Source organism: Malaya genurostris, chromosome 3 (assembly GCF_030247185.1).
Source record: "Malaya genurostris strain Urasoe2022 chromosome 3, Malgen_1.1, whole genome shotgun sequence".
Lineage (NCBI taxonomy): Eukaryota > Metazoa > Arthropoda > Insecta > Diptera > Culicidae > Malaya > Malaya genurostris.
In genome coordinates, this window is record NC_080572.1 from 156,466,640 (window position 1) to 156,490,625 (window position 23,986).

The window sequence follows — 23,986 nt, forward strand, 5'->3', positions numbered from 1 at the left end:
CATAATATAATATAATATATTTTTATTTAATATAATATAATACAATGATATAAAATAACAGTTAATGTAGTGTCAGTTATGCTCTTCTATCTTCGCAATACTGCACGAAGTAGAATATTTCTCTTCTAATAATAAAAATAATATCCACATCTATAAAAATAATATATGTTATTATTATTGATGACAAATTAATAATAATAACAATAAATATAATAATGAAAATAATAATAAAAAACAACATAATATAGTACAATGAATTATATAATAAATAATAGAATGAATAAAATGATATGTTGCGATATGCTATGATATTATATTACTTGAATTTATATGTCATTTCTCATCCTCTCATTCTGCCATCAACGCATTCCATCGACCATTTGTCACCACAGACACACGTGTAGGCATGAAACAGGAACCAGTGAAGACCAAGCTCACCTTGTGACGACCTTGATAGTTAGTTAAAAGATTACTTTAAAAATGATTACTTACAAGGAAAACAAATTCATATTTTGCGCAGAGGTACGTAGTACTACTCATAATAAACCCTATAATATAATATAATATAATATAATACAACATAATGCAATACAATATAACATAATACAATAGAATACAATATAATATAATATTATATAATATAATAAAATATAATACAATATAATACAATATAATATGACATAATGCAATGCAGTATAATACCATACAACATAGTATATAATAACATAAAATAGTGTAAGACGATAATATATGAAATAATATGCTACGATACAATATAACAGGTAATGTCGCAGTGTAAGTTATGCTCTTCTAATAATAATAATAATAAAAATAATAATATTAATACATGATGTAATAAACAACACAATTATATGTTGTAATATACTATGATAAACACTGCACTTTAGGATGGGCTTCAACCTACAAGCCATTTCGCACCCTCTCATTCTGCTACTAACGCAGAAGGCGATAGCACCCAGTCGACGCCGTTCTATTGACCAAATGTCATCATAGACGCTCGGGGAGGCATGAGATAGGGACTTGTGAGGACTTAGTTATCTCACCATTTAACGACCAGCTCCCGGTTCCGGAAATAGTAGTCGAAAACTCAAAAACGGAACTATTCATTTTCTCAGAAACAGCTGGGTCGATAGACTCAAATGAACCGCTGTGAAAACCGACTTTACAACCGAGTGTCATATACCATTCATCTCATTTCGTAGAGATCACAAAATGTCTGTGTGTATGTGTGTGTATGTATGTGTGTATGTATGTTTGTATGTGACAAATAATGTCACTCAATTTTCCCAGAGATTAATGAACCGATTTTCACAAACTCAGATTCAAATGAAAGGTCTTATGGTCTCGTAGACAGATTTTAAATTTTATCACGATCCGACTTCCGGTGCCGGAATTGCAGGGTGATATGCACAGTATCTTTAAAGACACTAAGAGCTTTAATTTGAATCATGATTTATGAAAATCGGATAAACCTGTGCTGAGAAATCGAAGTGAGTTCCGTTTTTTTAGCTTTTCTTCTTTATGACCGGGGCATTCGGAGGCGAAAACCGGACACTAGTAGTCCCAAAGTAGATTTATATATCCACCAAATTACAAGTTCTGCAAACTAGATGAATTCACCAGTAATAAGTTTCATAAAAATAGCGAAGAACTTCGATTTCTCAGATTTTCACGAATGATGAATCAAATGATGAGTGTCAAAACATTCAAATCGTCATGAATAATACTTGTTAGTATTATCACAAAATCATGATAACGTTGCTTTTCTATAAAAGTACACTTATTGCCTTTCTCGTAAAGAAAGTTTTTGCAATCACTTGAAAAGTTGACTAGTGAAAATTGGCCCAGAGAGCTAAGTGCTCTATATCATTCGACACAGTTCATCGAGATGAGCAATGTATGTGCGTGCGAGTATGTGTCAAATAATTTCACTCATAAAATAAAAAGCAGGTGGCTATTGAAGTTCATCATGCTTCCATAGGGTAAAGAGTGTTTAAAATTCCACACCGTAATTTAAAGCGACAATGCAAAAAAAGTAAAAATCTTCTAGATTTGGCTCAAATTTGGCTGATTCAATTTGTAGACTACGTTAGTTACTAAACGAACCGACTTCGGCTATACTGGTTCAAAGCTCCCGGTTCCAGAAGTACCGGAAATAGCGGTCAAAAACTCTAAAACGAGGCTCACTCTATCTATTATCTCAGAGATGATTTGATCGATTTTCACACCTTGGCATAACTACAAATCGAAAAGGCTATGTTAGTTCATACCCAAAGAATGGTTCTTATTTCATTCAAGACTAGCAGACCCCTGCACACTTCGTTGTACAATAATATTAGATTAGATGTAGAAAATCAAAACTACTTATCAATTTTAATGATTATTGAAGAAAAATATCATTATAATGCTCCATAATAGTGGCCCCAACCTTTTTATATCGAAGACAACAGGACAAAATATATAAAACCGATGGTTTGCCGAAATGCGAACAGGCAGCGTACAATTTTCTATCTGAAGCAAAGCCTTGGTATTACATTCCTATAGTTGAATTTGACCTTCTGTTTTCAACAGATTTCGCAGCCGATTCAGAGTGTACAGAACCGTTGCGTGGCTGGTGCTACGATCCTACTAACACTACGAATCCTTCCAGGTCGGGGCTCGAACATACGACAAATGGTTTATGGTTACCAGTGCCCTATGCATTGAATCGCCAACCCGGTACTACTTTCTATTTCTATCTGAAACAAACTCTAAATTCACGCTACAGACTCATAACGATTGCCCACGCTACAAGCTCTTAACGATTATTGACGGTAACAGAAAAGTTAAACGGATGAGAAAATGAAGTTCAAATTGAAATGAAATATCAGTGGGCATCATAGGAATGCGTGGAATGAAAACTTTTTCTTATTTTAATTTGCCATTCAAAATTGTTGCCTCAACAACTTTGCAATCAACTTTTGAACTTTTTTCTGTACTTGTTCCTCTATTTTCTGCACTTTATTTTGTACTTTGTGTGCTTGTCTTTGTAATTTTTGTGTTTGTTCCTGTGTTTTCTGTGCTTGTTTCAGAATTTTTATCTGCACTTTATGTACCTGCTCCAGCATTTTCTGCGTTTGGTCCTGTAACATCTGTACTTATATCTGTACCATCTGCATATTCTGTACCTTTTTCGGCCTTCCTTTCAATTGTACCAGTACTTCCTGTACCTGTTTCCCTCATTTCTGTACTTGGTTTTATACTTTCTGCACTTGTCCTTGTACCTTCTTTTTTTTCTTGAACTCACCTTCTGTACTTGATCCTCTTATTTCTGTACCTGTAGCTGTCCCGGTGAACTTCTCTCAACTCCAAAACTATCTTTGGATGGAAATTATTTCGAATACTCTCAAGTCAGAATAATCGAACGACCCTCATAATTGCTCGCGATCATTGAAGTAGAATGGTAGAATGTTCCGTAAAAATGAATCATCGGACAATTGGTTTTTATTCGATCTCAACACTTTTCCCCAAAACAGGTACACACGTACACTTCGCACTTTAAAGCAGTTTTTTCCTGCTCTTTAAATTTTTTCCTGCTCCAAGCAAAATGCAACCAAAATCAGTTTGACAGTTCATGAGCAAGAGAGTGAATCATTCGAATATGTAAAACATGTCGATGAGTTCCCAAATCTCGGTTCCATAACTGTAATTTAATAACAGGAAGCAAACGGGATGTTTCGAGTATATTGGACGAAACTGTTCATAGTCACTCAAATGCAAATAATTTGAAATTTCGAAGTACTCTGGGTTGATATAATTCGAATCGCGTTTGGTTCAATTGAAGACGTTTGGACTCAAATAAATAACCGAACTTGAACACCTCAATCCTGTTGTCTTAGTGCATTGTGACAGCAATAATTATATCTATCGTGAAGACAAGATTCACATTTCTGGAGTTTTAGGAAAGCAATGAATCATTTAAAAAACCTGTTTTAATTCACCTAGTGGTGTAATGATGCCTTTCTCATATCAATCATACTATCATATATAATACTGTGGTATTCTTCAAAATAATTATCTGTGATTCTTGAAAAATAACCGAAATCGGTTTGTTTGACCGCCTACTGATAAAAAAAAAAAAAAGATTTGTGGTCGATTTAGAATTTTTTTCAAGGTTTTTCCCCATTTTAATTGATGGTATACAATTTTTAACACACTTTACCCTATATTTTCGGATCCGAAAGTCGGTTCCGCATGAAATTCAGGGATTACGCATGGGACCACAGGATCTTTCATTTGAATCTAAGTTTGTGAAAATCGGTCGCGCCATCTATGAAAAAAGTTAGAACACATATTTTCTATTTTGCACATTTTACCCCATAACTCCCGAACCGGAAGTCGGATCCAAACAATATTCAGGAATTTTTTATGGGACCTCAAGATCTTTCATTTGAACCTAAGTTTGTGAAAATCGGTTCAGCCATCTCTGGGAAAAGTTAGTGCACTTATTTTCACAATTTTTTGCACATTTTACCCCATAATTCCGGAACCGGAAGTCGGATCCAAATAATATTCAGGAATTTTGTATGGGACCAGAAGACCTTTCATTTAAATCTAAGTTTGTGAAAATCGGTCGCGCCATCTATGAGAAAAGTTAGAACACATATTTTCTTTTTTTTTGTACAGTTTACCCCTTAACTCCCGAACCGGAAGTCGGATCCAAATAATATTGAGGAATTTTGTATGGGACTTCAAGACCTTTCATTTGAACATAAGTTTGTGAAAATCGGTTCAGCCATCTCTGAGAAAAGCTAGTGCACTTATTTTCACTATTTTTTGCACATTTTACCCCATAATTCCGGAACCGGAAGTCGGATCCAAATAATATTCAGGAATTTTGTATGGGACCACAAGACCTTTCATTTGAATCTAAGTTTTTGAAAATCGGTTCAGCCATCTCCGAGAAAAGTTAGTGCAAAAATACGTTACATACACACATACGCACATACACACACATACACATACACACACACACATACACACAGACATTTTGCGTATTCGACTAACTGAGTCGAATGGTATATGACACTTGGTATATCGGTTCAAAAGTCGGTTTTCACAGTGATTGCATAACCTTTCTATATGAGAAAGGCAAAAACGTTAATCCCTTTCTTTTCTTATTTTCTTTTTCTTATCTTCATTCTATAATTTGACTTCACGGCATTGAACTCATATTTATGTATCAGAAAATGGAAACCTGTATGCTGTTAATTTGGCGCCCTTACTCAATTGAACATGTGATTCGAAATAAAGATACACGTGAATCAAGTCAGCTCAGTGAAGTTTTTTCACAAATCTTTTTTCACAAATCTAGTTTTTTCACAAATCTAGTATTAATCTAGTATTCATATTTTGCTCTACAGTCAGCTTGCATTTCACAACTTCATACACGCCAAACAATCGTCGGAGATCTAACATGCATTGAGTGGAAAAATTCTAATTCTAAACTATCCAATTTTCTAGTTTTTCTCTACTTTCCCGAAGGAATTTCCTTATGTACTATAGCCTGAAACCTCCTCATAAACGTCACCTTTCGAACAAAAAAAAAATCATTTGTAGATCGGTCCACGCATACCAGAGAACATTATCTACATACACTTTTTCCGCTATTATTTTATATAAACACTGAAGTCTTTTTTTATGCGAGTTTACGTACCGCATAAAAAAACCGCATAACTCTGAAAACTCTTATAACTCTGAAACTTCGCATAAAAAACCATATTTCTAAAAATTCGCATTAAAAAACCGCATAACTCTGAAACTTCGCAAAAAAAAAACGCATAACTGTGAAAATTCCCATAAAAAACCGCATAAAAAAAGACCCTAGTGTATAGATTTAAACAAAAATTTCTTGACAGAATCTTCTAGTGATATTTTTGGAAATATAAGTAATATGAGAAAGGCATAATTATACCACTAGATGGATTGAAAAAGGTTTTTTATCTATTCGAATCTCGTTTCCGACTGCGGAACAACTGGGTGAGATGTGTTTAACATTAGAAAACCGCAAAAAGCGAAAAGCATTCCTAGCGTTCCTCCGCCGGAGATTGTCCTGTGGGCACTCGCGACTCTCATAGCCATGAGCCGGAACACACTGTTCAGCTTTCCACGGTTTTTCTTAGTATTCAGCGCCGCAGCCCAGGCTGGCACGTCATAAGTATTGAGATTGCAACATTTGCGAAGAGGCGCCTCTTACTACTTCTTGGATCGCCCACGTTTGGCATAATCCTTGCTATTGCATTAACCGCCTTCGCCGCCTTTCCGCAGGCATAGTCGACGTGCGCGTTAGTTCAGGCGGTTGTCGACCAACACGCCCAAGTGCTTCAAAGCGCGTTGCGAATTCTCTCCTCTCCGATCGCGAGCTCCAGCATTTGGACTGCTTTGCGGTTACTGACTACGAGAAATTTTTTCTTATGATGGGCTATCTGCAGCCTCACTCTATTTATCCATCTTTCGACAGTGTCTATTGACTCCGATACCAGCATTTCGGCTTCATCGATTGATTCGCCAGATACCGCAAATACTATGTCGTCTGCGAACCCCACGATAATGACGCTTGCCGGAAACTTCATTGATAACACACCATTGTACATTACGATCCAGAGAGTTGACTCCTGCGGAACATCTGCTGTCACTCTAAACGACCTCTGCCCTACGTCGGTTTCGTACACAAGGACTCTATTCTGGAAGTAGTTCCTTAGAATCCTACACAGATAGTCGGGGCCCCCCATTTTATGCAGGGCTGCGAGATAGGTTCCCAACTGGCGCTGTTAAACGCGTTTTTTAACATCTATCGTTACCACGGCGCAGTAGCGATCTCCTCTCCGCTTTTCTAAAGATGCCCTTTCCGCCTTCTCGACTACGGTCCGAATTGCATCCACCGTCGATTTTCCCTTGCGGAACCCGAATTGCATCATGGACAGCCCTCTCACACTTTCGGTATACTCGGTCAGCCTGTTAAGGATGATCTTCTCCAGAAGTTTTCCGAGCGTGTCCAACAGGCAGATCGGCCTGTACGATGCTGGATCTCCCTGCTGCTACTGGTTTTGGCAGCAGCACTAGTTTTTGGACCTTCCACCTTCCTCCAGGCATTTCTGCAACACTGACCTGAACATATCTGGAAACTCCAGGATCGCTGTCTTCAACGCCACGTTGGGATTTCATCCGGACCGGAAGCCTTCTTCACCTTCAATGCTTTCGCCACGGCAACGAGCTCGTCGTTGGAGACCAGTCGGTTTACGGCAAATTTCGCATCGCCCTCGCTGTACGGCGTAGGTGGCATCGTTGTTGTGTCTTGTTTCGGAAATAAACCCTCCACGATACCCTTCAGTGTGTCTGGGGACATTTTGACTGGCGTCATTGGGCCCTTCAGCTTAGCCATTACGATGCGGTAGGCGTTTCCCCAGGGGTTAGCGTCGGCTCTCTGGCATAGCTCTTTGTAACAGTTCGCCTTGCTCTGCTTGATAGCTTGTTTGAAGGCAGCTCTAGCTCCACGGAACGCAACCTTGTGCTTTTCTCTGTCGGCATCAGTTCTTGCCCTCTGAACTCGTCTCCTACCTCGGAGACAAGTCGCACGGAAGGTACTGAGATTCGCATTCCACCAGTACTCTGGCCGTCTACCGTTCCTTGGTTCAACCCTGCTCGGCATTGCGGCATCACATACCGTTGCTAACGCTTCCGTCAACCATCCTGGGTCGAAGTTTGCGGCATCGCTGTTTGGCCGAAGTGTCTCGTTGAAAGTCTCCTTATCGAATTCCTTCGTCTTGCTCCTCCGCTCGTAAGCTCTAGTGCTCCGTATGGACGTGAAAGCTCTCTGGCCTATCTTGTAGAGGATCGCCTGGTGGTCGCTGTGAGAGTACTTTTCACTCACTTTCCAGTCCATGTCTTCCATCAACGATGGACTACAGAATGTAATGTCGATGATGGATTCACGACCGTCTTTGCGGAATGTGCTGACTGTTCCTACGTTGCACAGCTTTACATCCAGCTTCGCCAGAGCTTCAAGTAGGCTATATACTCTTGCATTGGTTTGCCGGCTGCCCCACTCAACAGCTCAGTCGTTGAAATCGCCGCCGATTACTATTGGCCTACGTCCTACCAGGAATCAGTACAAATTGGCTCAAATGGCACGTTCCCCTTGATATTTGGAGATTTGTGCCGTCCTACCAGCGTGTCGATGAGAGCATCCAGCATCCGATTGTATTGCTCCTCCGTCCATCTTGGAGGCGCATAGCAACTACATACGAAGACACCGTTAACCTTGGCGATCACGGATCCTTCGGGAGAGTTTTCTACCACTTCCTGTATAGGGAATCTGCCCATAACTTGTATAGCTTGCCATTCCTGCTACGTCCACTACCCAATTGCCGTTCTCAGGAGGAACCCGATACGGCTCTGCGATGATCACAACATCACACCTCGTCTCTGTTCTCGACTGCCACAACAGTTGCTGTGCGATGTCGCAATGATTCAGATTAATTTGCGTTATCTGCATCATTGTTGGCCTGTCTTCGTTCCCGATACGGCTCTGCGATGATCACAACATCACACCTCGTCTCTGTTCTCGACTGCCACAACAGTTGCTGTGCGATGTCGCAATGTTTCAGATTAATTTGCGTTATCTGCATCATTGTTGACCTCTCTTCGTCTTTTTGTAGGCCGGGCATTTATAGCCTCCAGTCGAATGGCCATTTCCTTCCTCCGGTTTGTACAGCATGCATTTGGGTTGCTTCGTACAGTCTCGAGCAACGTGTCCGTTTTCGTCGCGATTCCAGCACCGTTTGTCCTATCTGAACCCTTGCAGTGTCTGGACTGGTGATCAAACTCCAAGCACCTGAAACACTTCTGAATTTTCTTGGTGACTCGGGGAGCCGGTCGCAGCGAGCACACCGCCCATCCGACCTCGATCTTGCCGGTTACCGCCAGCTTGTTGGCCGCATCTACTGGTAGTCGGATTGCCGCCATCTGGGTACCCGCAAACGATCTCCTGATTCGGATTGTCACCGGTACTTCCAAGTTGCACTGCTCAGTCAATGCATCCCTCAACTCTTCCTCAGTGGTGACCTCTTCCAAATCTTTGACCTCTACCACTGCCTCGTATGAAAGAGCTTTCACGGTGGCCTCGCTGCCCAATGATTTCGCAATGAGCTCCCGGTACTCTGAGCTCTTAACCGAATGATCCTTCTGGTGCTCGAACAGAATCTCTCTTTTTTGGGTGCGCCTGATCTTTACCACGTCTTCACCCAACTCTAATTAGCTCCGGGCCCTCCCTCACTTTCCTGAGGAGCGCTGCGTATGTCGTTTTGTCGTTTGTCTCGACGATCAGTGCATCATCCTTTTTTCTCTACCTAGGGGGACGGTCATTTTCTTTATTCTTCTGTTCCTTCTTCTTGTCTTTCTTTTTGCTTCCTTTTTCTTTTCTTCCTTCTCCTTTCGCTTCTTTCTCTTCGCCTGCTGGCTATCCATAGTGCGCCATCCATCATCACTCCGACTGCTGGTGCGCTCCCGTTCGCTTTTTTGTTTCTTCGGTACTTCCTCATCTCCTGGCGTATCTCTGCCTCTTTTCTCCGAGCGAGTATTCCAATGATTCTTCGGCGTCTTCATGTTTTCGACCATGGCTCGTTGCTGCTGCCGCTGCGTAGTTGCTTCAAGAGCGTTTTTAGTCGCTGCTAATTCACTCTCTGCGTCACGCTGTGCCTTTCTTTCCGAGAGGGCTCCGAATCTTCAACACCAAGTCCTTGGTGTTCCTGTGCGCGTTGTGGTTTTTGTCGAACTCGTGTAGCTAATCCGTCAAGTTTTTAGCCGCAACTACCATCGGCTGTTGTTGAGGCACGCTCCATCAGCTAATCGTCGGCAGCTGCTGCTGCACTTCTTCACGCTGCTGCTCCGCGTGTACCGCACTTCATTGTGAAGCCGCTTCTTTTCGCTGTTCTGCTCCTTCTGATTGCTGAGACGGAGACCTCAGCAATCCTCTTCTGACGAACAGATTCGCCACGTTTCCACTGTTACTTCCTTTTTCTCCTTCCATGTTATTGGGTCCCCCCTCCGGGCTGCTATCTCCACCCGCTGTACGTAGTCGCTTTCATGATCTCTAGTTTATCTATGGAAAAGGGAGGTCGTGCCCAGAGCCAGATCAGCGTAAGTCGGAAATGTTACATCCGAGCCTAGTACCCAGTGGTTAAAGTTTGAAAATTTTCGATCTTCAAAAAGCACCATAGGAGGGAGTAAATGAAATTTCCGAAATCGAACAATTTTTGTATGCCAAAAATCTGAAAATTGAATGAAACGTCGATTTAGTGTTATCTCAAAAAAAAATTTTTTTGAAAAAAAATCGACTTTCTGGGACCTTATTTTGATATATTTTCAAAGTCCCAGAAAGTCGATTAAAAAAAAATTCGAGATGACACTAAATCTCGACGTTTCATGCAATTCCAAGACTTTTGGCATCAAGAACTAAGAAGGGCTTTTGCCTTTCTCATATAGAAAGGTTATGCAATCACTGTGAAAACCGAAATAAGGGAAATAAGGGAAAAAGCTTAAAAACATTTCTAAATCGACCTCCAATCTTTTCCAATTGATAGTTTTTATCAGTAGATGGTCAAACAAACCGATTTCGGTTATTCTTCTAAGAATCAAAGAAAATTATTTTGAAGAATATCACAGTATTACATATGATAGTATGATTGATATGAGAAAGGCATCATAACACCACTAGGTGGATTAAAACAGGTTTTGCCTTTCTCATATGCAACCACTTGAAAAACCGACTAGTGGAAATTATTCCATTCGACTCAGTTCATCGAACTGGGCAATCTCTCTCTCTCTCTCTCTCTCTCTCTCTCTTACTCTCTCTCTCTCGTGTGTGTGTGTGAGGTATGTGTCAAATAATCTCACTAGGTTTTCTCGGAGATGGCTGAACCGATATTCACAAACTTAGATTCAAATGAAAGGTCTCGTGGTCCCATACGAAATTCCTGAATATCATCCGGATCTGACTTCCGGTTCCGGAGTTCTAGGGTAAAGTGTGTTCAATATTGTACACCGTCACTTAAATCGGCGAAACAAAAAACATAAAAAAATTTCTAAACTGGTCTAAAAACCACATAAATCGATAGTCATTATCAGTAGACAACTAAACAAACCGATTCCGGCTATCCTGGTTCCCGGTATCCGGTTCCGGAAGTACCGGAAATAGTGGTCGTATATACCAAAATGGATCTCACTCACTTTTCTCAGCGATGGTTTGACCGATATCCACAAACTTAGATTCAAATGAAAGGTCTTCCGGTTCAATATGGAATACCTGAATTTCATCCAGATCCGACTTCCGGTTCCGGAGTTCTAGGGTAAAGTGTGTTCAATATTGTACACCGTCACTTAAACCGGCGAAACAAAAAACGTAAGAAATTTTCTGAACTGGTCTCAAAACTACACAAATCGATAGTCATTATCAGTAGGCAACTAAACAGACCGATTTCGGCTATCCTGGTTTCCGATATCCCGTTCCGGAAGTACCGGAAATAGTGGTCGTATATACCAAAATGGATCTCACTCACTTTTCTCAGCGATGGTTTGACCGATTTCCACAAACTTAGATTCATATGGAAGGTCTTCCGGTCCCATACGGAATTCCTGAATTTCATCCGAATCCGACTTCCGGTTTCGGAATTATAGGGTAAAGTGTGTTCAATCTTGTGCACCGTCACTTAAACCGGCGAAACAAAAAACGTAAAAAAAAAATTCTAAACTGGTCTAAACACTACACAAATCGATAGTCATTATCAGTATGCAACAAACCAAACCGATTCCAGCTATCCTGGTTCCCAGTATCCGGTTCCGGAAGTACCGGAAATAGTGGTCGTATATACCAAAATAGATCACACTCACTTTTCTCAGCGATGGTTTGACCGATTTCCACAAACTTAGATTCAAATGAAAGGTCTTCCGGTCCAATATGGAATACCTGAATTTCATCTGGATCCGATTTCCGGTTCCGGAGTTATAGGGTAAAATGTGTTCAATATTGAACACCGTCACTTAAGCCGGCGAAACTAAAAACGTAAAAAAAAATTCTACACTGATCTCAAAACTACACAAATCGATAGTCATCATCAGTAGACAACTAAATAAACCGATTCCGGCTATCCTGGTTCCCGATATCCGGTTCCGGAAGGACCGGAAATAGTGGTCATATATACCAAAATGGATCTCACTCACTTTTCCCAGCGATGGTTTAACCGATTTCCACAAACTTAGATTCATATGGAAGGTCTTCCGGTCCCATACGGAATTCCTGAATTTCATCCGAATCCGACTTCCGGTTTCGGAATTATAGGGTAAAGTGTGTTCAATCTTGTGCACCGTCACTTAAACCGGCGAAACAAAAAACGTAAAAAAAATTCTAAACTGGTCTAAACACTACACAAATCGATAGTCATTATCAGTATGCAACTAACCAAACCGATTCCAGCTATCCTGGTTCCCAGTATCCGGTTCCGGAAGTACCGGAAATAGTGGTCGTATATACCAAAATAGATCTCACTCACTTTTCTCAGCGATGGTTTGACCGATTTCCACAAACTTAGATTCAAATGAAAGGTCTTCCGGTCCAATATGGAATACCTGAATTTCATCTGGATCCGATTTCCGGTTCCGGAGTTATAGGGTAAAATGTGTTCAATATTGAACACCGTCACTTAAGCCGGCGAAACTAAAAACGTAAAAAAAATTTCTACACTGATCTCAAAACTACACAAATCGATAGTCATCATCAGTAGGCAACTAAATAAACCGATTCCGGCTATCCTGGTTCCCGATATCCGGTTCCGGAAGGACCGGAAATAGTGGTCATATATACCAAAATGGATCTCACTCACTTTTCTCAGCGATGGTTTAACCGATTTCCACAAACTTAGATTCAAATGAAAGGTCTTCCGGTCCCATATAGAACACCTGAATTTCATCCGGATCCGACTTCCGCTTGCGGAGCTATAGGGCAAAGTGTGTTCAATATTGTACACCGTCACTTATACTGGCGGAACAAAAACCGTTAAAAATGTTATAAACTGGACTCTAAACCGTTATTCCCAATCTTAAGGTCAATTGAAAGGTCTTATGGTCCTACCAAAAATTACTGCATATTTTCGGATGCAACAAACATTTAAATCGTAATTTAGAGTGCGTACTAGAAGAGTTTGTGTGTCATGTTAGTTGGTGGCCGTACGAACCGACTTTGAATATACGGGTTCTCGGTTTTATTCTTTATGTTATGCACAAACAATCTTGGTTTCTTTCAAAAATCGAAGAGAAAATTTTTGAATGTAATACCACAATATTATAGTACATACGTGAGAAAGGCATCATTACACCACTAGGTGGATTGAAACAGGTTTTTTAGATTAACATCACTCTTCTCATACAAATAGGCAACGCAAATTAAGAAGGTTTTTTTCAGTACGTTCAACAACTCGGACTTCTCTAGTTTCGAAAGATTCTAATTCTAATCTATATGTGTTTGGGTGAGGAAATTATGTGTATGACTGCATTTTTTGTTTTCTGCTTTGTACAAACCGTGGTGAATGAATGTTTTCTTGCAAAGTTTCTGGTAGGTTGGTACAAACCAGTCGCCATTATTTGTTGCTTCTATGGTTACGCAGTGGTTATAAAGTCGTTTAGCAGGATAAAACTTCGAGTTAAATAGTTGTTTATCGAGAAATGTTATGGTTTCGTTTTTGTAATCGATGTGTGATTTCAATTTGGCAAGTGTTTCCGAACCTATAATACCATCGTAAGAACGGTGGAATTTTTTAGCGTAAAATGAGAGTGGTTTAAAACTACCATTGAAGAAATCTATCTTACCTTTCCTGGTCACGTAACTGGTTCCACATACATTTTTGATTTCTGTGTCTGGAGTAATTTTAGTGTTTTCTCAAATATTAGATGCGATAATGTTTTTGTTCGCTCCTGTGTCTATTAACATTTTAATTTGTTTTCTAGTAGTTGGATGAATAAGTTTCAAATAAGTGTAAAAGTTATCATTTGTAAATCCAACTAAAGTGAGTCCGCGAAACACAAACTAACAAAACTTTAGTGAGTGCTAGCATCTTTATAGAGTTGAGGCTCCACCGTGCACCCTACGTTATCAGTGGAAGAACCCCGAACCCCGCACAACACGATTGCTAAGATGAGTTTTCGCGTACTCACGTTAGTTGGATTTACAAATGCTTACCTTTACACTGTTACACTCACTACTTGTGTTGAGTTCAAAAAAGGTAAAAGTTAAAAAAAAATTTTAAACTAAACTCAAACTCGATATATCCAATCTTAGGGTCAAATGAAAGGTCTTATAGTCCTAACAAAAAATATTCCATATTTTCGGATACAAAAATTAATTCAGTTTAATTTAAATCGTCGTTTAGAATTAGTTGATGGCCGTACGAACCGACTTCGATTATACCGGCTCTCGAGTTCCGGTGCTGGAAGTACATGTAATATTTTCGTATTTCGTTTGTTGCCAACAATTATCATCAGTGTATCGAAAGTTTATAAGTTTGTTAAACAACCATGGTTAAAATCCGATTCTCTCGAATTATCAATGTGTCCTACTTACAATTTGAAATGTTATTCAATTTTAAATCACTTTTGTTTTTTGATTGCACTATACGTGTGCAAGTGCTACCTTAAAGCAGAGATGTCTATCTCCTCTGTGTGATGAAGAGCGAGCAAAATTTCTCCCCTCGCCCTGACAACTTCAACGAGAGCTCTTCTCTTTCACATATATATATACACCACTGTTGTATAAAGTGTGCACGCATCATGAGTGCGTTTGTTTATTTCCTTTTACCTCTTCCACTTAATCGCACCAAAGTGCTAGAGCATTAGCTAATTAATTCTCTGAGGTGGATGCAGATACTTTCAAAGAGGTGGCGTGTACACTCTGGTGTATGGTTTGAGTGGAAGAACAGCTGGGCACGCAAAATCAGCAAACTAAAACAATTTATCGTTAAATTTTCGGTTTTCATTGCAAGTTTTCCATAGTTGAAGTTCACAGAAGTTAATCTATTAATTGAAGTTCATCATCACTTGGGTGTATTTAGGCGAGAGCACGTGAGAGCGATTCGTGCGAAGAGAATGTTATTCTCTCGCACCAGCTTCTTTCAACACAAGCACGCACTCAAAGTCTGTCTGTCTGGACACTGAGAAGAAGTGCGCTTTCCCCTTTGTGTGGAGCGGAGCAAATGTATCCGCAGTGTATAATTGAAACCTACGCCCTGGTGTATCACTTTAGTGAAATGCCACCTCTGCCTTAAAGTATTAATGAACGAATGGAATTGATAAAAACATAAACAGTAATCCATGACTAGAATTAACGGTTCCATTCCACTGAGCTACACCACACTTTTGATGAGTGCTAGACCAGTGGTATCGGTGCAGGAAAAAAGTGTAGCCGTGGTGTAATGAAACGGTCCCAGTGTAGCTTTCGATATAACGGTGTAGTGCAATTTAAAATCGAAAACGTTTTTAGATGCATTCATTAATTTTTTTTCATTTCTTCATTGTTTTAATGTGTTTAAGTAACTGAACATTCTACATTTTTCAGGAAATTCAAACAATGGAATATATGCGCAATCAACTGCAGAGCAACGAGAACCAACTTTTTATTGTTTGCACAAAAGAGGTGGAGAAAGATCAATTATGGTTACTTCCTGAATTTCGACGAGTACGTGTTCTTTAGATTAGTTGATGCAATACATATAAATTTTGATTGGTCAACTCACAGCATTCATATTTAATAAAACGTGAAAAATTACAAGATATCGACAAAACAAATCAAAGACCATTGTAGGCTTTTATTTTATTTTGACGTGAATACGTCTTTCTTTGCTACGGACAGTGGCGTACCGAGGAAATTTGACACCCGGGGCAAAATAAGAGATATGCCGCCCCCATCGGTGGTTCAGTGAGCAAAGAATAAACAATGCTGAACTCCATTTCCGGAAAGATGCCTTGGGCGACCAAAAAAAAAGGTCCGGGACGAATGCCAATTAATGTCAATGGGAAGCCTGGATTAATTACACAATACAACCGATTCAACTATAAATACACATCGAAAGCAAAAGCAAGGGAACTAATCATTCATCCGAACAAACATTCTTGTGATGCTCTCGGACGTTCTACTGCCCGGAAACAGGTCACTGTCGGTGGAGACGCTCTTGGCCTTTATTTTCTACTTGCTTCCGAAGTCTTCGAGTGATTTTTCTTTGATCTATATTTAACGATCGCATATATTTTTGACGAAAAACTACATTTTGCATAAAAATAAAAAAAAACAGTACATCGACAGTACATTTTGCAGTTCGCATTTTATCTAACAATAGTGACTAAACACGAAAAGCAAATAATTATCAGATGATTAATTTTAATAATCTGAATAGTTTTATTCATTTCCCTTTTCCAAAAAAAAATTTTAATTCAATAAAAACTAAAAAATGCACGAATTTACCATGAGACATTTATTGCGCAAAATTTTCACATTGTTGCGCAAAACTTCACATTGTTTTTATTCGGTGTAATGGATACCATTTTTGCGGAGATATTTATTTTTAATCAACAAAATTTAGCAAAATTACTGTGACGTGCTCTGAACAAGAATAAATATCGAAAAAAAACAAGACGAAAAGGTGGGGCTACCTCCTCCGATGCATCTCTCGCCCGGCAGCAATTTTATTTGAGGAAAAACCGAATTTGGACAGTTATTCATTTAACTCTCCAATTTATCATATCATGCAGTACATGTGTTGTAATACCTGTTTCTGAAAACATAACTGAAGACATACTTCATTCACGTGTAAAATAAAATTTGAGTTAAATGTTAATACAATCTGGTATATAATATCACTGACAATGTTGCAAGAAAGCGAAACATCTTTTAAATATTGTTTCATTGAATCGATTACCTTCAGCCAAATGCATCAATAGCAAATTCATCCACATTCAGCATCAGTAATGGCTTTTTGCCTTTCTCATATATTGCCTTTCTCATATATTGCCTTTCTCATATAGAAAGGCTATACAATCACTGTGAAAATCGACTTTTTAACCGAGACCCGGAGGGCCGAATGTCATATACTATTCGACTCAGCTCGACGAACTGAGCAAATGTGTGTGTGTGTGTGTGTGTATGTGTGTGTGTGTGTGTGTAGATGGCTAAACCGATTTTCACAAACAAAGATTCAAATGAAAGATCTTATAGTCCCATTGCCTGCTATTGAATATCATTCCGATCCGACTTCCGACTCCGGAGATATAGGATGATATGTACCAGAAAAGTGAAAAAAAATATGCACTCACTTTTTTCAGAGATGGCTGAACCGATTTTCACAAACTAAGATTCAAATGAAAGGTATTATGATCCCATACCTTGCTATTGAATTTCATTTGAATGTGACTTCCTGTTCCGGAGTTATATGGTAATATATGAAAATTTTAGAAAAAGTTTACACTCAATTATCTCTGGAGGAGCTCAACCGATTTTCGCAAACTAAGATTTAAATGAAAGGTCTTATTATATCCTAAAAATTTGTGGAACATTTTATCTGGATCCGACTTCCGGTTCCGGAACTAAAGCGTGATAAGTGGAAAACTACCAATTTTGTTAGTATTTTTCCACGAACGATGGTTAAAAACAAGTACAAATCCCATAAAACTGTCTGATAAATTCTTCTAGTTTGCAGAGCTTGTTAGTTTGGGGGCATGAAAACTTAATTCGGCACTACTGGGCCCCTCTTTTCCTGCTCCGAGAGCACCGGAAGTGAAGAAGAAAAACTCCTAAAACTAAATTCACTTCGATTTCTCTGCGATGCTTGAACCGATTTTCACAAATCTAGATTTGAATTAAAGTTCATACTGTCTTTAAACCTACTGTGAAATTTCATCTGTATCCGACTTCCGGTTCCGCAGTTACAGGGCGATGAGTGTCAAAGTTTTCAAATCGTCATATAGAGTGACAATATGTACAACACCAAAAGAAGAAGAAAACACTAAACGAACAAGGCGTGGTTTGTTCTATTTCGTACACGTTGTGTAGTGATGTCAATAATAATAATAATAATAATAATAGTAATAATAATAATAACAATAATCCTACTACATGTTTTATGCTGCTGATTCATGCTGTTTAGCTTGACTTACATATGCAGAAGTAACAGAAACGCAGGTTCGTTTCGTTTGTTAGATTTCGTTTAATTGGTTTAATCGAAATAGAGCATGAGGTAGTAAGTATAGGTTTAACTACTTTCAAAACTGTTCCAATTTGTCATATTTGTTGGTAGTAAACGAACCAATTTCGGCTATTCCGTTTATCTGAATCCGGTTTCGGAAGAATTGGAAATAGTGATTAAAAACTGCAAAAAGAATCTCACTTACTTTTCTTGGAGATGGCCAAATCGATTTTCACAAACTTATAGGTTCAAAAGAAAAGTCTTACAGTTTCAAACCGAATTCCTTAATTTGTTGTGGATACTACTTTCGGTTCCGGAACTACAGGGTAAAAAGAATTTATAGAGTTTGTGAGATTAGATCCGAACAAATTATCCTATTTCTATTCAATAAATAATTGTTTTTGCGAATTTCACGGTTATATTTATGTTGTAATGATTTATATGAGAAAGGCATCATTACACCACTAGGTGGATTAAAATAGGTTTTTTTTATTCAATATTACAATATATTTTTAGGCACACTGCTTAAGCTCTAAGATGCCAAGGTTATTTTCTAATCTTAATTAACGACTAACTTAAAACTAGAATAGTATCATTAAAATACATGATCTTAGCTTCTCGAAAATCCAGCGTTCAGCTGGCGATCGGCAGAGCGGATGTTATTGTCGAACCTGTAGGTGGACATTATACTTTCTAAGCGAGGAATAACACATTACACTTGTATATCAATGTGTTTGAGGTACTGGTATATGAGAAGCATATATAAACTATCCCGACGCACGACTACGCAAGACCACACGACATGCTCGATGTCCTGATAACCGACGCCACAGGTGCAGAAACCGCTCTCCGCAAGCCCAACACGCCGGAGCTGTGCATTGAAAGTGTAGTGATTTGACATGAGCCGCGACATAACACGAATGAAATCGCGACTCACGTTCATCACCCTGAACCAAGGTTTCGTCGATACCCTAGGGATGATGGAATATAGCCATCGTCCCAGTTCGCCATTGCTCCATGAAGTTTGCCAACATTCGAGAGTTTCCTGACGAGAGATACTGAAAAATTCATTGAAGCAGATTGGTCTTTCATAAATATCACCTTCTAATGCGCCCACCTTAGCCAATGAGTCTGCTTTTTCTTTGCTCGGAATGGAACAATGCGAAGGGACCCAGACTAACGATATTGAATAAGACCGTTCAAAAAAGGTTCTCAAGTGTTCCCGTATTTTCCCCAGGAAATATGAGATACTTCCCTGGCTTCATTACCCGGAGAGCTTCTATTGAGCTTAGACTGTCCGTGCGACGTAAACTGAAGTAGAATCAGAAGTATCCAAGAAATGAGCACGGTTGGAAATAAACGAAAAGGGATTAATATTCTGAGCCATGTAATCAAAATATAACGACATAGAACGGGTCTGAGAATTGAACTCGGCAAGCCTTTCAAAGTTTACAATCACCATCGGACTCAAGATGTCGCATCGGATTAGCAATCGATATGAGAGATCCCAGAATCGATTTTTCAATGGTAAGACGCCCGCGAGCACTTCGAGACTCATCGTATGAGTCGACTGCATGCTACCTAAGGCAATACGCAAACAACGATACTGAATTCTTTCCAGTTTAATGAAATGGGTGTTACGGACAATATCGTTGTTTGGTATAGCCTGATCAGATCTCTTGGGTAGGCACCCCACCAAGTTCCGTTTATTGTACGAAGAAAGTTGATTCTCTGTTGGCATTTCTGTTTCAGATACCTAACATGACATCCCCAGGTGCCCAGAGTCGAACCAGACCCCGAGATATTTGAATGTGAAGACCTGAGCTATGGTTTCACCCTTTACTTGAAGCTGTAGTTGTGCTGGTTCTCGCTTCCTTTAAAAACAACCAGCTCAGTTTTCTCCGTAGAGAACTCGATACCCAGTTGAAGAGCCCATGTCGACAAGTTGTCGAGGGTATCTTGCAATGGTCCTTAGAGATCGGCAGCTTTGGGTCCTATCATAGACACAACGCTCTCGTCGGTAAGTTGTCTTAGCGTGCAAGATGTGTTGATACATTCATCAATGTTGTTTACGTAAAAATTGTATAAAAAGAGGCTTAAGCATGAGCCCTGAGGAAGACCCATGTAACTGAATCGTATTGTCGACAAATCACCATGCACGAAATACATGTATTTCTCGGACAACAGATTATACAAAAAGTTATTCAGAATTGGTGAAAGACCATGCTGATGCAACTTCTCAGATAGGATGTTTATGGAAACTGAGTCAAAAGCCCCCTTAATGTCTAAGAAAACTGATGCCATTTGTTCTTTACGAGTAAATGCCATTTGAATTTCGGTTGAGAGCAACGCAAGACAATCGTTCGTTCCTTTGCCCCTGCGGAAACCAAATTGTGTATCTGAAAGTAAGCCATTTGTCTCGACCCAATTGTCTAGACGAAACAGAATCATTTTTTCGAACAATTTCCGGATACAGGAAAGCATAGTAATCGGCCGATACGAATTGTTATCGGAGGCTCGTTTCCCTGGTTTTTGAATGGCGATAACTCTTACTTGTCTTAAGTCATGTGGGACAATATTATTCTCAAGAAGCCTATTGAATAAATTCAATAAGTGCCTTTTGTCAGAGTCAGGCAAATTTTTCAACAAGTTGAATTTGATTTTGTCTAATTCCGGAGCTTTATTGTTACACGATAAAAGTGCAAGTGAGAACTCTACCATCGAAAAAGGTGTTTCGTTTCTGTTTGAAGAGGCGACGCGCATGATCGTCTGTTCCGGAACAGAGTCAGGACATACTATTTTAATGAAATCGAATATCCAGCGGTTAGAATATTCCTCGCTTTCGTTCGTGGTGTTTTCATTGCGCATTCGTCGGGTTGTGTTCCAAAGAGTGCTCATCGATGTTTCTTTTGTTAATCCGTCAACAAACCGGCGCCAGTAACCGCATTTTTTTGCTTTAATTAAGTTCTTCATTTGCTTGTCTATGGTTGCGTAATTACAATAATTATCAGGTGTTCCATTGGTTCTAAACTGTTTGAACGCGAAGGTTCTTTCCGCGTTCAGTGATGAGCACTCTTTGTCCCACCTCGGATTGGGAGAAAGGATGTTAGTTTTCGCGCCGGGTACACGTTTCGTCTGAGCTTTAATCGTGGAGTCGAGAATCAAGCTAGCCAAAAACGTATACTCTTGTGTTATTTCTAGTTTCTCAGATATCGAACTTGCGTAGTCTTTCCAATCAATATTTCGTGTGAGGTCATACGAAACATTGATTGTCTCCGATGGTCTTAATCCGTAGGCGATTAAAATCACGATAGGTAGATGATCGCTACCGTGGGGATCAGGGATCACCTTCCACGTGCAGTCCAACCGTAGCAATGTCGAGCAAAGGGATAAGTCTAGCGCACTTGGTCTTGCTGGTGGTGCAGGAATTCGTGTCATTTCTCCCGTATTCAAGATTGTCATATTGAAGTGGTCGCAGATATCATGGATCATAGCCAATCTGTTATCGTCGTGAAGACAGCCCCATCCCGTACCGTGTGTGAGTTAAAGTCTCCTAAAACCAACGTCGGTGCGGGAAGGAGCTCTATGATATCACAGAGCCGCTGATGCCCAACCGAGGCTCTTGGCGGAATATATATGGAAGCAATGCAAAGGTCCTTGCCTTTGATTGTAACATGACATGCGACAACTTGAATACCTAGTATCGAGGGGAGGTTAATGCGATAGAAAGAATAGCACTTTTTGATCCCCAAAAGTACTCCTCCATAGGAATCATCTCGATCCAGTCGAATAATGTTAAAATCGTGGAAGTTTAAGGGTATTTCAGAAGTAAGGTAAGTTTCGCACAATGCAAATGCGTCAAATGTCAGATTATTTACTACAAATTTGAAAGGATCTGTTTTTGGGATGATACTTCTACAATTCCACTGTATAACAGTGATTGTATCCGTGACCTCGGTGGATGACTTAGCCATCGAAGAATACGATCGCTGAAAGAAGGGGCCATTTTTCAGTCAACTGTTCGGAAATATTGAAAGAAGACATGATCCAGTCTACAATATCAAAGAATTTAACAAACAATTAAATTTGGTAAATTTTCTGACTGATCTTTAGGGACTTTCGGGGGTTTTGAAGTCCCAGGAAGTGATGGAAATTCTTGCTCGAAATTTAATTTTCCAAGGCCTGGAGCATTTTTCTCTGGTTTTTTGCCATCACTACCGGTTGTTGTAATTTTTTGAGACCCATCAGAGGACCCCTTCGAACCCTTACTAAGGAGCTTTTGAGAAGATTTATTTCTTCTCTTTCTGTATGATGAGCTAAGAGGGACAGCCGAAGATGTACCTTCGAGGGGGTCATCATATTCACTCTCGTCAGCTGACAAACAAGCGTAAAGGTTCACTGGAGGCGTAGCACTCTTCAACATTTCAGCAAAAGAACGCTTTGAATGTTGCTTAAGTGAACGCCTCATCTTATCCTGGCGCAATTTGTACACGGGACAATCAGAGAGGTCATACTGCCCCTCCTTACAGTAGAGACACTTTTCATTGTCTCCACTGCAGGAGTTATCCGCATGACTCCCTCCACACTTTATACACCGGGATTTATTGCAACAATGGGATGCTGTATGTCCAAATTGTTTGCAATTGGTGCAGTTCATGACCCGCGGCACAAAAAGGCGAACAGGTAAACGAACTCGGTCCAGGAGGACGTAATTAGGCAAAGCCGAGCCAGCGAAAGTCACCCGATTGCTTGCAGTCCAGTATCTTAACGTTCTTGAGTATGGGGTTTTTAAAACCTCCTGTCCCATGCTTAAGAACGTCCTCGCAAGTCAGACTCGGATCGGTGATCAAGCCGTCTATATCGACCGGGCGTCCGGTCGTACTTTTTAAATTTTTGTACTGTATTATATCGCGAGGTCAGGTCCTTTGATAGTCTAAGGAGGTTTAATTTTTTTCCAGTGGCTTTGGTCCGGATGTAAACCGCAAACGGTCCAGCCGGGAGAGCAAGCCCATCGGGATAGCATCTAATGCGAGATTCATTGCCATTAGAAGCATCCATTTGATCATCTAGGGGAAGGTCAGGCAATTCTGTGTCTTTTGTCATGCCACGGAAATGTGTCCGTGCGGGTAAATAAAAAATCTAATGGTATGAACAACAGGGAAAAAGAACAAAAACTTAGCTTTAGCTCTCAAAGGGTGAACAGCCGACAAGGCCCGGTCCTAGGCAACCGGTGAATATTCCAGTTCAACAAAGTGCAAAAAACATTTTTGATGAAAAAGCACTTTATTTTCAGTCTCTCACTACATGTGAGACACACGCAGTGCTGCTTTACACAAGCTCACAATCGACCTTGAGGACGGATTAATTCGAATTATCACTCGACCGCACTGATGCAGACAATAGAACTTTGCATGACCTTGAAAACGGAATAAACAATTCATCGCACTATTGGAGAACCACGAATTTGCGTCCGATCGGCCCGATTGCTATAGTGGAACTGATCAATAATGGCTTGATAGCTTCGAAGTGTTTTTTGCAAACGATTCGTGCGTATTTTTCTCAAAACTACTTCCAAACTTTGTGAAATAATTCAAATCGAAAATAAACGCTGTAAAATCACAAAAGTTAATCGTTAACAATGGCCACCTGTTTTAGTTAAAAACTTCTAGCGTTTTTTTTTTCATAACTGCGTTTGTTTCATAAGGATT

General features: G+C 39.8%; 1 protein-coding gene across 2 annotated transcripts in view; it reads left to right on the plus strand.

Annotated features, from left to right (window-relative positions):
- LOC131435088 (josephin-like protein) overlaps positions 1-16,177 on the plus strand; it is a 61,768-nt gene extending 45,591 nt beyond the window's left edge. For both annotated transcript variants that reach the window (XM_058602598.1, XM_058602599.1), the window contains exon 7: positions 15,659-16,177. In XM_058602598.1, the coding sequence (XP_058458581.1) occupies positions 15,659-15,793 (135 nt within the window). In that variant the 3' untranslated portion in view covers positions 15,794-16,177. The remainder of the gene's footprint in view (positions 1-15,658) is intronic.
- The last annotated feature ends 7,809 nt before the right edge of the window (positions 16,178-23,986 follow it).